Source organism: Lepidochelys olivacea, assembly GCF_965140295.1.
Source record: "Lepidochelys olivacea isolate rLepOli2 genome assembly, chromosome: 9".
Classification (NCBI taxonomy): domain Eukaryota; kingdom Metazoa; phylum Chordata; order Testudines; family Cheloniidae; genus Lepidochelys; species Lepidochelys olivacea.
In genome coordinates, this window is record NC_140419.1 from 58797354 (window position 1) to 58809962 (window position 12609).

At 44.4% G+C, this 12609-nt stretch overlaps 1 protein-coding gene across 1 annotated transcript in view; it reads left to right on the plus strand.

The window, feature by feature from the left end:
• The first annotated feature begins 6484 nt into the window (after positions 1 to 6484).
• The window catches only part of LOC311526712 (protein eva-1 homolog C-like), a 47050-nt gene continuing 40925 nt past the window's right edge, over positions 6485 to 12609 (plus strand). Inside the window, exon 1 of the mRNA XM_084640010.1 lies at positions 6485 to 6602. Within this exon, the coding sequence (XP_084496136.1) occupies positions 6494 to 6602 (109 nt within the window). The 5' untranslated portion in view covers positions 6485 to 6493. The remainder of the gene's footprint in view (positions 6603 to 12609) is intronic.

Genomic DNA, 12609 nt, shown 5'->3' on the forward strand with positions numbered 1-12609 from the left:
AAAGTCATATTATTTCCTTTATTAATGCCTTTTACAATCAAAATATATAATACACCCAAAAAAAAAATAAAAAGCTAAAAAAGCCCGTTAGCAAACCAGCTTGCTTGTTTACTTAAAGCTTTGTCCTATCTTGTCTTTAAACCGCAACAGGCTGAGGGAACTGGGCTTGTTTAGTCTGCAGAAAAGAAGAGTGAGGAGGGATTTGATAGCAGCCTTCAATTACCTGAAGTGGGGTTCCAAAGAGGATGGAGCTAGGCTGTTCTCAATGGTGGCAGATGACAGAACAAGCAATGGTCTCAAATTGCAGTGGGGGAGGACTAGGTTGGATATTAGGACACACTATTTCACTAGGAGGGTGGTGAAGCACTGGAATGGGTTACCTAGGGAGGTGGTGGAATCTCCATCCTTAGAGGTTTTTAAGGCCCGGCTTGACAAAGCCTTGGCTGGAATGATTTAGTTGGGGATTGGTCCTGCTTTGAGCAGGGGGTTGGACTAGATGACCTCCTGAGGTCTCTTCCAATCCTAATATTCTATGATTCTATAAAGTTATTTCATTAGAAAACCTGACCAACTTGCTTTTTCTCCAGAAGGGAAGGATGTTGTTACCGGCTGGCTGCCCTTCCCTTCCCCCTCCCCCCTTCCACCCCCACCTCCCATCCCCACCCTGAGATTCCTGATTAGAGCTAGAGCATCCACTAGGAAAACAAAAGTGAAGCCTCTCCATTACAGCAGGGGGCAATTTATTGGATGAAACTTTTTTTCAATGAAAAATGTGGATTTAGGTTGATCAAACCATGTCGTGAATTCAGGTCAAATTTACCGAATTGTTTCAGTTTAAAAAAAAAGCTTGGAAAGAAGCCAAAACATTTCCATTTGGGCTTTGAACTGACTTGTTTGTTTCAAATTTCACTTCACGCTGACTTTAAAAAAAGTTAAAAAATACCTCCGCTCAAAACCAAGCCATTTCCTCCCACCTTGAAACTAAACTTCATTGACTTTTCCCATGTGGCCACTGAACCAAAAACTCAGTTATTTTCACAGATCTCCTGCCAGCCCTCATACTTCAGGACATAGGCTGAGCCCCAGCAGGGGCCGGAGAATGATGCTTCTGCCTGGAACAGCATTGCACACTTCAGTATTGTAGCAGCAGCACCCACTGTCAGCCACAGTGCACAGTGCTGGTCGATTCTGCTCTGGCTGCATGTATGGGCCAATGGCACAAGCCCCAGCCTTGGAATCAGGGGAGCTGTGCTCTGTAATGATAACTACTTGCAGTTATGCTATTCAGCAACTAGGGGGGCTATACTGAAAATTCCAGAAAGGCTGTGGTCTGTGGGATTAAGCAAAAATGGAGGCTTCACAGATTCCAAGGCCAGAAGAGACCATGTAGGCTACGTCTACACTAGGAGCTTGGGGTGTGATTTCCCTACTCGTGTACATATACTAACACTAGCTCTCATCGAACTAGTGTGAGTATAAATGGCAGCGCAGCTGCAGTAGTATTGGTAGCAGCAGCAGGGACACGGATTAGTCATGTACCCACCGGTTTCAGGTAGGTTTGTCCTAGGCATGGAAAATCAGTGCCTTTGCTGCTGCTACCATGGCTACACTGCTATTTGTGCTCATGCTAGCTCACTGAGAGCGAGCACGCATGTGTACATGAGGGCGGAATCACACCCTAAGCTCCTAGTGTAGATGCGACCCTGGTCTGACCGCCTGTACTACACAGGCAATATTTCAGAGTAGCAGCCGTGTTAGTCTGTATTCGCAAAAAGAAAAGGAGGACTTGTGGCACCTTAGAGACCAACCAATTTATTTGAGCATGAGCTTTCGTGAGCTACAGCTCACTTCATGCATCCGATGAATAAATTGGTTAGTCTCTAAGGTGCCTCAAGTACTCCTTTTCTCTTTACACAGGCAATAGAACTTCCCCCAAATAATTCCTGTTTGAACTAGAGCACATCTTTTAGAAAAGCATCCAATCTTGATTTAATGATGAAGCTGGAAACTCTGATGGAAAGCGGCTTGTTTGGTTTGCTGCTGTTTCCCCCTAATAAGTACTTGTTGTTTAAATCAGATGGTGGATTCATCCACTCTGACATTGACACTGAGTGTGATCTTGGACTAGTCCCTTCGCCTCTCCATGCCTTAGTTTCTCTATCTGTAGGATGGGGGCAAAAATCCCTTTCTAAAGTGCTCTGAGATAATAAGTGCCATGAAAGTGTTAAGTATGCTGAGGATTAGCTCACACGCAGCACACAGCCCCTGCTTCCTATCTTGAATGAGTCACCCCAGAGTCGCAGAGAGAATTCAGAGATTTCTGAAAATGAACATGCCACTGGTCAGAAAATAGCTATTGTAAGGACAGTTTGGTGACCAAAGTTGTCTGCTGCAGTGGAGCGCGTGGGAAGCATTTCTGTTCAGAGCTCCTGCTGTTATAGCATGGAGCCATAAGACACAGCCACTGGTATGGAGCATATCATCACCTGCCTGGTGATACCCTGCAGCTCTGAAGTTGTCCTCTGCTGTTCACCTCCTGCCCAAGGACAGGAAGGAAGAGACACTCTTTGAGGTATCTCACCCAGCCACCCACCTCCTGCGGCTGGCCTTGCAATAGCCTAGACACAGGAGATGCTCTTATTGTATATCAGGAGTATTACTTAAACCAATTGTAATGCTGCCCACACAGAAAGGGAACCTGTGTGTAGGGCACTGAGTTTGTTTCCTGTAGTGCTGACAGCCTCAGTTATCCCCTGCCTGCAGTGGCGCTGGGGTAGCAATGAACGCAGGTAAAACAGATGCAGGACAGCATCTGTATACTGATGTATGATGGCTGTGGGAGACATGAGTTCCCTGGTATGTAATTATAACAAGTACACTGACAGGCCCCAAGCAACATTTCACGGGGACCAGGGCAAACTCCTAACACTGGCTCCCATCCCATCCCACACAGACACATTAGTTAATGAAACAAAAAAATACTCTTTGATTTTTGAAATGGCAGAGATAGGCCTCGTTTCTTTACAACTTGCCTTTTCTGGCCTTTTTCATGGCAAAATCACGAACAACTTCACTAAAGTCAAGTTTTCTTTCAAGTTCACACTCAATAGACAAAACAGCAAGGTGACCTAAGCCTTCCTGCGCCTTAGTAGATTGGCTGCAGTTTCTGATGAGTGCTAGCTTGCTGAAACGTCTTTCAGCTTCTGCCACAGTCACTGGCAATGTGCAAAAAATTCATAGGGCTATGCACACCTCACTGAAAATTAGTTGTTGTTATGTGCTGTCAATCTCATTAAGTAAGATATGTGGTGGCAGCTTAAGTTCTTTTCCAAAAGTAGACTTGAAACCAGTCTTTTCTCTGTTGAAGGAAGTCCTACATTTGAGAAGAAATTCAGGGAAAACTACGGCCGTCAGTATCTTTTGGCATTGACTTTACTAGCTTCTGCATTACTCTGAAATTCAGTGCTCAAGACAGAATAGGCTTTTGATGAACAGAATCTGTAATGTATTTAGGTCACAATCCTGGAACTTTTAAAAATCATGAATCAGTATGGACTGCGACCCTATTCTCTCCTGTTTCCTGAACACCTTCCTCTGACACTGGTGGTGCTGGTGGCGATATTACTCGGCTATCTTGGGAAGTCATTATCTTGGAATCACAAGATTCATCTGGCTGCTTGTCTTCATCACTTTCCACGGTCTCTATATTGAAATCCCTTTCACCTTGCTGGTTCTTTCATCCAGTTCCCCAGTTTGGGCATTGCTTGAGCTAAACTGTTTACAGGTCTTGTTTGTCTTCAAAAACTGGAGGCTTGATTGGAGACCTTTATCTTCTCTTCCCCTCCCTCCCCCCCGCCCCCCCGCTTTCTTTATGCTCCTGATATTCCTGGCTTTTTGATTTGTATTGATAGCCAGACATGGCAGTATTGAACATATATTAATAATACACCAGTGACAAATGCTCTCTAGGCACTCTGGAAGTACTGTTTCCTGTCCCTGGGATCTTGTCTCAGCCCTTCTAGGCACCCTGGAGGACCAGCTCCCTATTCGGAATATTGCTTCTGTTAAGTAGCTCCGGTAAATCTCAGCAGATCTTGCTAGATCTGGATGCCGCATGGATACAAACAGACTCACCGGGATGATATAATTAACATATAAATAACATTTAGTCATTTAGTAACATGTAAACATATTTAGTAACATATAAATAACATTTAGTCAAATGCAATTTAGCCTGAATTTTTTTTCTCATGGAGACAGGCTTGTGGCCCTCTAGCCTGGCCCCTTGTTGGACCAGGCCCTGGTAGAGTACCCATTTTCCCGCCTTTACTTGGGCCTGCCCACAGAGGTATAACAAAGAGGGGAGCACAGTACATTTGGGGTGAGCTTGGAATCAGTACACTGAGACACAGCCTGGACAGGAACTCTCATAAACTGACACAGAACCGTGGCAGGGTCTCACAATGCGATGGAGCAATAGGTGTGCTGTGGGCAACAGTACACAGTGATCTAAAGTAGGAGAAAAGGGAAGTGCACTAATTCTGGGCTGTTTATCTGGAACCTGAGTCATGGGAAGGGTGACCACCCATCCTGAATTGTGTGGGACAGTCCCGAAATGCAGACTTCAAGTCGCAGTCCCAGGCTGAATGACTCTGGGACAGCATTTGTCCCGGATTCCCTGTGGCACTGCCCATGCCTGCCTGAGGCACAGGGGTGGTACCAGCCTCTTCACAGTGGAGGCAGGGGCTGAAGTGGGCCTTAGCCCCCCCTTCACCATGAGGCCCCGCTCCTCCTCTTCCCCCTGATGTCTTGCTCCCTGGCCAGGCCAGAAGCCAGAGCCAGGCTGTGGTAAGAGCTGCAACAGATAATGCTGCACAAACATTTCCCATCTGGTATTTGTAATCAGGGTATCCACAAGGGGAAAACCTGATTTTAAGAGTTATGCTTGTCCAGTAGGGGAACGGAAACAAAACTACGTGACCAATCAAAACAGCACAGCTACTGAATAGTCCAACAAACTGGTCCAAAGGAGGTGCTGATACAAATTATTTGATAAACAATTTAGAGTCATAAATAAATCTAAGGACACTGCAGTCAGTTCTTGAGCAAGAAAAGGCAATTTTATGTACTATATATTGGGCAATAACATGAGAACGCTCCTGATTTCTGAAACTAACCTGGCTCTTTCTAAAGAGACCTTTTTACAGAGATGCTGCAGCTAGCATGCCAACCATGTGCACACAGACTGACTTCCTTCTCCAAACTCTTCCCTACTGCCCCCGGTGCTCCCCTCTCCAAGTTCCTTGCAGGTTGCTGCAAGTGACATTTTCCAGGTAAATTGCTTGATACCACGGAGTCACGGATTTCTAACAGCCACGTGAGAGCTCTTTAAAGAGTTGTGCCAGTGCCCTTGTCCTTGACACTGTTGTCTTGTCTTTCTGGTGCTGACCTCAGATTCTAAGCAGCTGATTCTCTGGACTTTGGAGGAGGAAATCCTTTGCTTTGGGCTTATCAAAGTTCTGCAGCTGAAGTAACAGCCCACGTTGTAACCCTTTCAGACTGCCAGGCATAACAACAATGTGTTGAAGATTTTCCCCCACTTGTGAAAGTGCTGTGTGTCCTGAGTGCCCCCCAAAAGTCAGTTCAATGCCTCAGGCAAATTACTGATTTCTCAGCAGGGGAGGGTGGGGAGAGCAGCTGTGGATGGATAGAGGCAGCTAGAATTGCATACAGAGTGGTAGAAGCTCTGGGGCTTTACCGCTGCCAGGGAGAACCAGCCCACTTGCTCTCCCTGAGTGAATTTTCATGCAAGGAATCATTTTATGAGCATTTGTGAGGTTGGTGCAGGGTGCACATTTCCTCTGGAAAATGCCTCTTTGTGTGGCAGGCAGCTGCCTGGCACCATTCCATTAAATGCAAAATGGAGACTAACTGGACATTTGCTGAGATGGAGATTATATATATTTAATATCTTTATTCATGGTTTAAACAGGGAAAATGGCTTTTCGTCTTTCTGAGAAACTAGAGGTGTAAGCTAGAAATCTGGCAAGTACATGAAACCCTGATTTGTGGAGAGACGTTGTTTGCGTTTGGCAGTGAAAACTCTGTGCACCCTGCTCCGTGGCACAATTCCCCACCAGGTCTTGCTGCAGAATTCCAGTGGACCTTTGTTGTGACATATTCCTCCTTTTAAAGTGCGTGTGGTGGTGGTGGTGGTGGGAAAGACATCCTAGCTGTGAGAATGAGACTTTACTGGTTAATGAATGAGTCATTTTCTCATTGAAGGGAGAGAGACGCGCGCGCGCACACACACACACACACACACACACACAAGTTCCTAATAATTCTGGCAATGAAAAGAACCAACCCATTGTTAATGGACAATAGGAGCCTCTGAGCTACAGTACCAGCAACAACGAAAGATGAGATCCCACCCGGACTGGAGTCACGGTGGCTCTGGCACCCAGGCGACAGGGAATCTGGGACAAGCTACATGATGACTGTGTCTCAGCGGTTGCTTGGGGCTCGGGTCTCATGTCTGGGGGCACTGCTGGGCTTCCTTTTCTTCTCAACAGTGCTGAAGGCAGCCCCTGAGTTCTCAGGTGAGTTTGTGAGATGGCACAGTGGAGGGTGAGGGTAGGTTGTAGGGAGAAGAATCTTCTTAAGTCTTAGCCCTGTTATCGCTACCACTTCTTAGCAGACAGTGAATGAGGATGGGGTGGGGTGGAGATGGGTGGACAATTTCCTCTAATTGTACACCCAAGAGATCAGATTCTCAGACCTATCCAGGGAGGGATTCCCACCAGTGCAGATGCAGAGGTAGGGCAGGGTTATATTTGTCAGAGGTGTGGGGGTGGCACAGGCTGTATTTAGTTCTGGTGAGTCAGGGAATGAGTGACACAAACAAACACACCCCGTCTGAGTTCAAGACGGCTGTGATTCACCAGCAAGACTATTCTCCGTCTGACCCAGATCAGACCCCGAAGCAAACAATACCTTCCCTGAGCTCTGGCCATTCTGTGTTTGCTACAAATGGTCTAGGAGAAGGGCCCTGACTGCCACTGCTGCTGCTGGCCAAGTTAGAATGACGAAGTCACAAAGCAGAAAATTAATTCTAGGACGATCCCTTATGTGAGACGAGAATCAATGAGGCTTTAACCCCAGTGACATTTCCTCCCTGCCCCGTGGAGGTTTGGGCATAGTACGAGTGAGCTGTGAGGCACAGAGACAAAGCCGAGCAGCCTTTAGAACTCACATGTCATAGTGTGACGGGGACCTTGAAGAAGGAGTTGATTCCAATGCACCTGTGACTGGCCAGTTGCCTTCCAGTTGGGCTTAAGGGAAGGCACCTGGGGCTGAGGGGGAGGAAGACAGGAAGGGGCAGGGGAGAGCTTCCTCAGAACACAGACAGAAGGAACAGAGACTAGCCCCAGAGAGAGAGAGTTGCAGGAAGCCTGGAGAAGAAGAGTAACTGTGGCTGCTGGGGTGAGTTCTGCGGAAGGCCATGGGGAGGACTGGCTAGAGCTGGAGAAACCTGCCAAGTTGTGGGAAAGTTGCTGCAGAGGCCCCTGAGAATGAGGGGAAGACCCAGTTTGGTCAGTGTGTGCTGGGCACAGGAATAAGAAGATGGTCCTCGAGGGAGGTTCCCCTGAGTGAAGTGGGGCACACAGATGAGGAGCCCTGGGGCAGTGGAGCCTTGAGGGGGGCCCTCTCACAGGAGACCTCACGTGGGGCTACAGGAGAAGGCTGAGCTCCAAATCTTCAAGGAAGAGCAAGGCTTAATGGCTTCAATGCTCATGGGAGAGCAGCAGGTCTGGGAACTCTCAGGTGGAGGCCTGGAGAGTGAGGCCCTGGGACAGGGGAATGGAACTGGGACCGAGAGGTTAATGACTCAGGTGAGAGATCTGGGAACAGACCTTTGTATAGGATTGAAGAGCTGGTGCATTGTGAGTGCATTTTACTGAGGGGTTTTGTTTTACCATGAAGGATCCGCAGACTGTTGCCCTTTCTATGACTAAAAGGGTTTGCATTTGCCACAGAGGGAGAGAATATTCCTTTGTGTGTGTGACACTCTGGGGAAACTCTGGCAGGTACAACCTGACCCTGGAGGGCACCCAAGTCAGGGGAGCCCAGTGATGCCATATATATTTAGGACATTCATTTGAGCAGTGTTTTGCTTCTGTGAAATGAACAGGATGAAATGAGGGGTTGGGTAGAGCACAGCCACAAATGGAGTCTCTGGCTGGGACGAGAGAGCTGGAATTTTTCATTGTGCAGGGGTTCAGATGGGCAGTGATTTGGATTCTAATGCCTGGATTTGAACCAGCACCCTTGCACTGCAGGTAGTCTTTGGGGGCTGCTTACACCGGCTTCAAGGTCCTTTCATGGTGCTGGAGTAACAGATAGGGGTTTCTTAGAGCAATTAAATGTCTGGCCCTAGAATTTATGAGCCCAGCTAAATGTATCCCCTCTGGGCTCAATGGTTCCGAGCACCCAAACTCCTGTGACTTCAGTGGAGCTACAGCCATTTATGCAAGTAGAGAAACTGGCCCTACTATGTGACCATTACAGTTTGTGACATTTCTCCAACTAAGCTCAGTCAAACTCCAGCTCAGCCTCTAGAGATTTGTGCCTAGCCAGAAAGAGCAAAATGTTTCCCCCCACCTTTGTCCAAAGACTCCTGGACCAAAAAGTGTTTGAGCGAAACCCAGCTGCTTCCCATTTTGTGGTAAACTGAAACCTGCTGTGTATTTTTGGGTTTCACAGTAAACAGCCCAGGGCTAGTAGGATAATAAACTGAACTGCCTGCCTTTCATTAAACCTAAGCATCTTGTAGAAGCATTAATGCATATCAAGATGTTAATAAGAATAACAGATGGGGCTGCAGTAAGATAAGAGGAAATGGCTTCATCAGGCACGGTTATGGTAACTTCATAACCACGAGAAGAGGGACTGAGTCACTGGAACCTCAAGGCAGGAACAAGTCCCTGCAAGCCCCATTCCTTAAAACAAATGTATGGACTGAAGTCTGTTTAATTCTAACACTCCTAAAACAATATACCCCAATCCGCCCGCAGCTGTGAAAGCAGAGGCTGGATTCTGGTATTACGCAATATACCATGTACCCACGTTCCACCAGTGCCTTCACCAGCTTTGGCCTCATTTCAGATTTCATTTTAAAATAAAAGTTTTTAGTCCTAATGGTTGTAAAGAAAACTGTTGAACTGTCAGGACAATCATTGCTGGGAGGTGCCAGCTACAAGAGAGAGTGGGAGTTGGGAGCACACTGCAGTATTGAATCATTTTTGAATGCTTGGCATCAGGCACCTAAAATCACGAGACTAAAGAAAAGCCCAATACAATTTATATATATTTGGATTATTAGATGCCTTTTGAGTTTTCAGCTTTTAGGGTGCCCTCAGATCATGTTTTCAAGCTTTTCTCTGTGACCATCAGGGCTAGAAACGTACTTTAAAAAAAAAAAAAAAAAGCTGAGAGTTCCATATAGTCACTTGACTCCAGGAATTGGAGCTTTAAGAAACCATCAAACGTCATGAAGCTCATGATAAAATCGTGAGAGTTGGCAACAATTAAGTTGTCATTGTAAGCTCAGTTGGCCATTCAATATACATAGAAGTTTAAAGAACAGGTCAGCACCATGTATGGCAGGCTATCAAGCAATGAAATCTCTCTTGTTTGGACCACACTTGGAGGTGGTGTGGGCTGCCAAAAGTGTGATTTCCCCCTCTCTCTCTCTCTCTCTCTCACACACACACACACCCTCCTGGACCTGTGAGACCATTTGAACTACAGTTCCCAGAATGCTCCTGTTCTAAGGAATTTAGGAATTCCAGACTGGATTTAAAAAAAATCGTTTGGGACCTGAAAAAGCAGGAAAGCTTGTTTTTCTTTTCCAGATTATGGAATTGGATTTTTTTTATTTAAATCAGATTTTTTGATACAATACGTTTTGAGGAAAAGACCTATCTAAAGATAGTTTTAATTAAGATACATTATAGCTCAATGATATCTCATAATGGACTAGGGATTATAAATTCTAATTCTATAGTATGAGACAATATATTCATGTAATGTTTATGAAAAGTTTTGTAAATGAGTTCCAATAATTCATGGATTAGGGACCCAATTTTATGGGGTTCCAGGGGCTTCTGTATAGATTATTTAGGTTAATCTTTCTATCTACCCAATGGGACTCAGTGCTCAGTCTAGAAGATACCATCAGAGATGCTTAGTTTTGCCATTCTCAAACTGTGGATTTTGTGTCTCCAGAGATAACATGCTTGTTAACAGCAAAAATGTTTTTAAATAAATTAATATATAGAGGTGAGAAATAATAGACTTCAACCCTATTGTCCTTCTGCAAATTTGTGTACACAGAGTCAATCCCTTACCTCTCTTTAAAAATGCAAAGTTTCAAAAAGTTCAATGAATAGAAGATTGTTGGGGGCAGAATAGGTCTGGACAAGGAGAAGAAGTCTGGAGATAAATGTGAGAAGGGAGGGACAGGCAGTAGACACAAAAGTGAAACTGTTTGAGCAGCATATTCCAGAAGTCTTGAGGTCTTTCTGAGTGTAGCCTTCATTGATTTGAGCTCTACCATACCATTCTCTCATTAGAAGGGAAAACCTATAATGGCAGCAGGCCGTAAAAGAGACCCAGTTTGGTAATAAGAACCATTCAAGAAATATATGTTTGCTGATGATCTTTTAAAGAAAGACACACCAGTGAACTGGTAGAATCACTTAAGCGCTTGGATTCAGAGACTGTTGAAATGATAATCTCACTTTTAACAGCAGTAGTTTCTTCTGCCGGTGTAGAAAGAATATTTTCTTCCTTTGGACTAATTCATTCCAAACTGAGAAATCGTTTGGGACCTGAAAAAGCAGGAAAGCTTGTTTTTCTTTTCCAGATTATGAACAAACAGGAAAATGAAGGTGAAGACGACTGAGTTAGCTACAGAAGCCAATATGGCTGACATAGTCGATTTAATTTCTTTTTTTTTAATATTTCATTTAAGTATTTTAGTTAAAAACAATTTTAACAGAAACAAACCTGATTTTAAAAAACTTGAATGTTTAACTAAATTCAAAAATTAATATGCTTGTTTTGTTAAAATATTATTTTTGCTGTTGAAGAAAAAAATCCAGAATTCATAACGTTGTTGTTTTAGTTAAATAAAAAATTTAAATGTCTGTCTGATGATGTTCTCCTCCTAATACAGCATGGCAAGAAAATCCTCCAAATATTAATGATTAACCTATTGAACTGGAGATAGTTCACCTCCCAATGACTTCATAAATATCTGCTTCAATTACCTTTGGTAAATGAAATAACCAAGCAATCATTCATTTTCTGATATAGCTGTAAAACTAATCTGAAAAGTTGTCAAAATAAATCACTTAAAAATGTATAGTGTGTACCTTCTAAAAATGAAACCTACATCTATCTCTGAGTTGTGAAGAATATGTATTAAGGTTACAACAACCAACAAGAATGCACTTTTATGTAGAAATCCATGATTAAATCTAGTCTTCCTGACTAGTGATTTAAATCAAATCCACCCTGCTTCAGAGGAAGGTACAAGAAACTCTACAGTAGGTGGTTGGGTGATAATCTGTCCCCCAGAAAGATCTCTTCCTGATCCCTAATAGTTAGAGGTTGTCTTAAACCCTGAAGCAGGAAGTTTTATATCCCTTCCTATATTCTTGTTCTTATCATTAATTCTGCTGTTTCCATAGTCTTGTTATATGTATAAATGTCCAATCCCCCTTTGAATCTTGCTATTTAAGGGTTTTTTTAAAAATAACTTATGGTTCTGGTTCCTGAATAATTTATTACAGCAAATGTAATAATATGTGCTCACTGGGCCAAATCTTGCTAATGTAGGCACTCCAACAGCTGGAGATGGGACACTAGATGGGAAGGACTCTGAGTTACTACAGATAATTTTTTCCCAGGTGTCTGGTGGTAGGTCTTGTTGGCGAGAATCCAGCTCCTCTCAGTTCCCAGACACAGTTCACTGGAAAATAACAGTCCAGAGTCCAGTCTACAAGCAATTCAGTGAGTTTATGGAGTTAAGCAAGCCAACGCATTCCAAAGCCCTTCACACCAGTTAGGCTAACTCTATACACTGATAGAGTTTTCCTTTTCCCCTCCCCCAACTACAGTTCAATATGCTAATATGCTACCCCCTTCTTCTCCTAAGCCCTAGCTTTGCACACTGATGGAGCTCCCTCTTCCCCCTCCCCCCCTTCTTGGCAAACTTAATTATATTTTTAGTTCCCCTCCCCTGGTACCACTCCTTCCAATATATGGTCGTGTTCTGTTCTGAGAGGTCTTGAGTCTAGGGGGGATGAGTACCTCTTTTGTACCTGATGGGAGGGGTAAGGAGCAGGGTTTCTTTTGGCCATGGTCACTTTCTTGCAGACTTTGCGTCTCCTTCTTATACCCTCCCACTGCTTGATTAGCCCCTTATCTTCCCTTGTTACTGAAAGGCAAGGCTACCCACTTGTGGTGGGAGGAGGGAGTGCAGCCTTGTACTTTCACTTATATTTTCTTGCTTGCTTGTTCAGCCGGTTTAAACTAAAA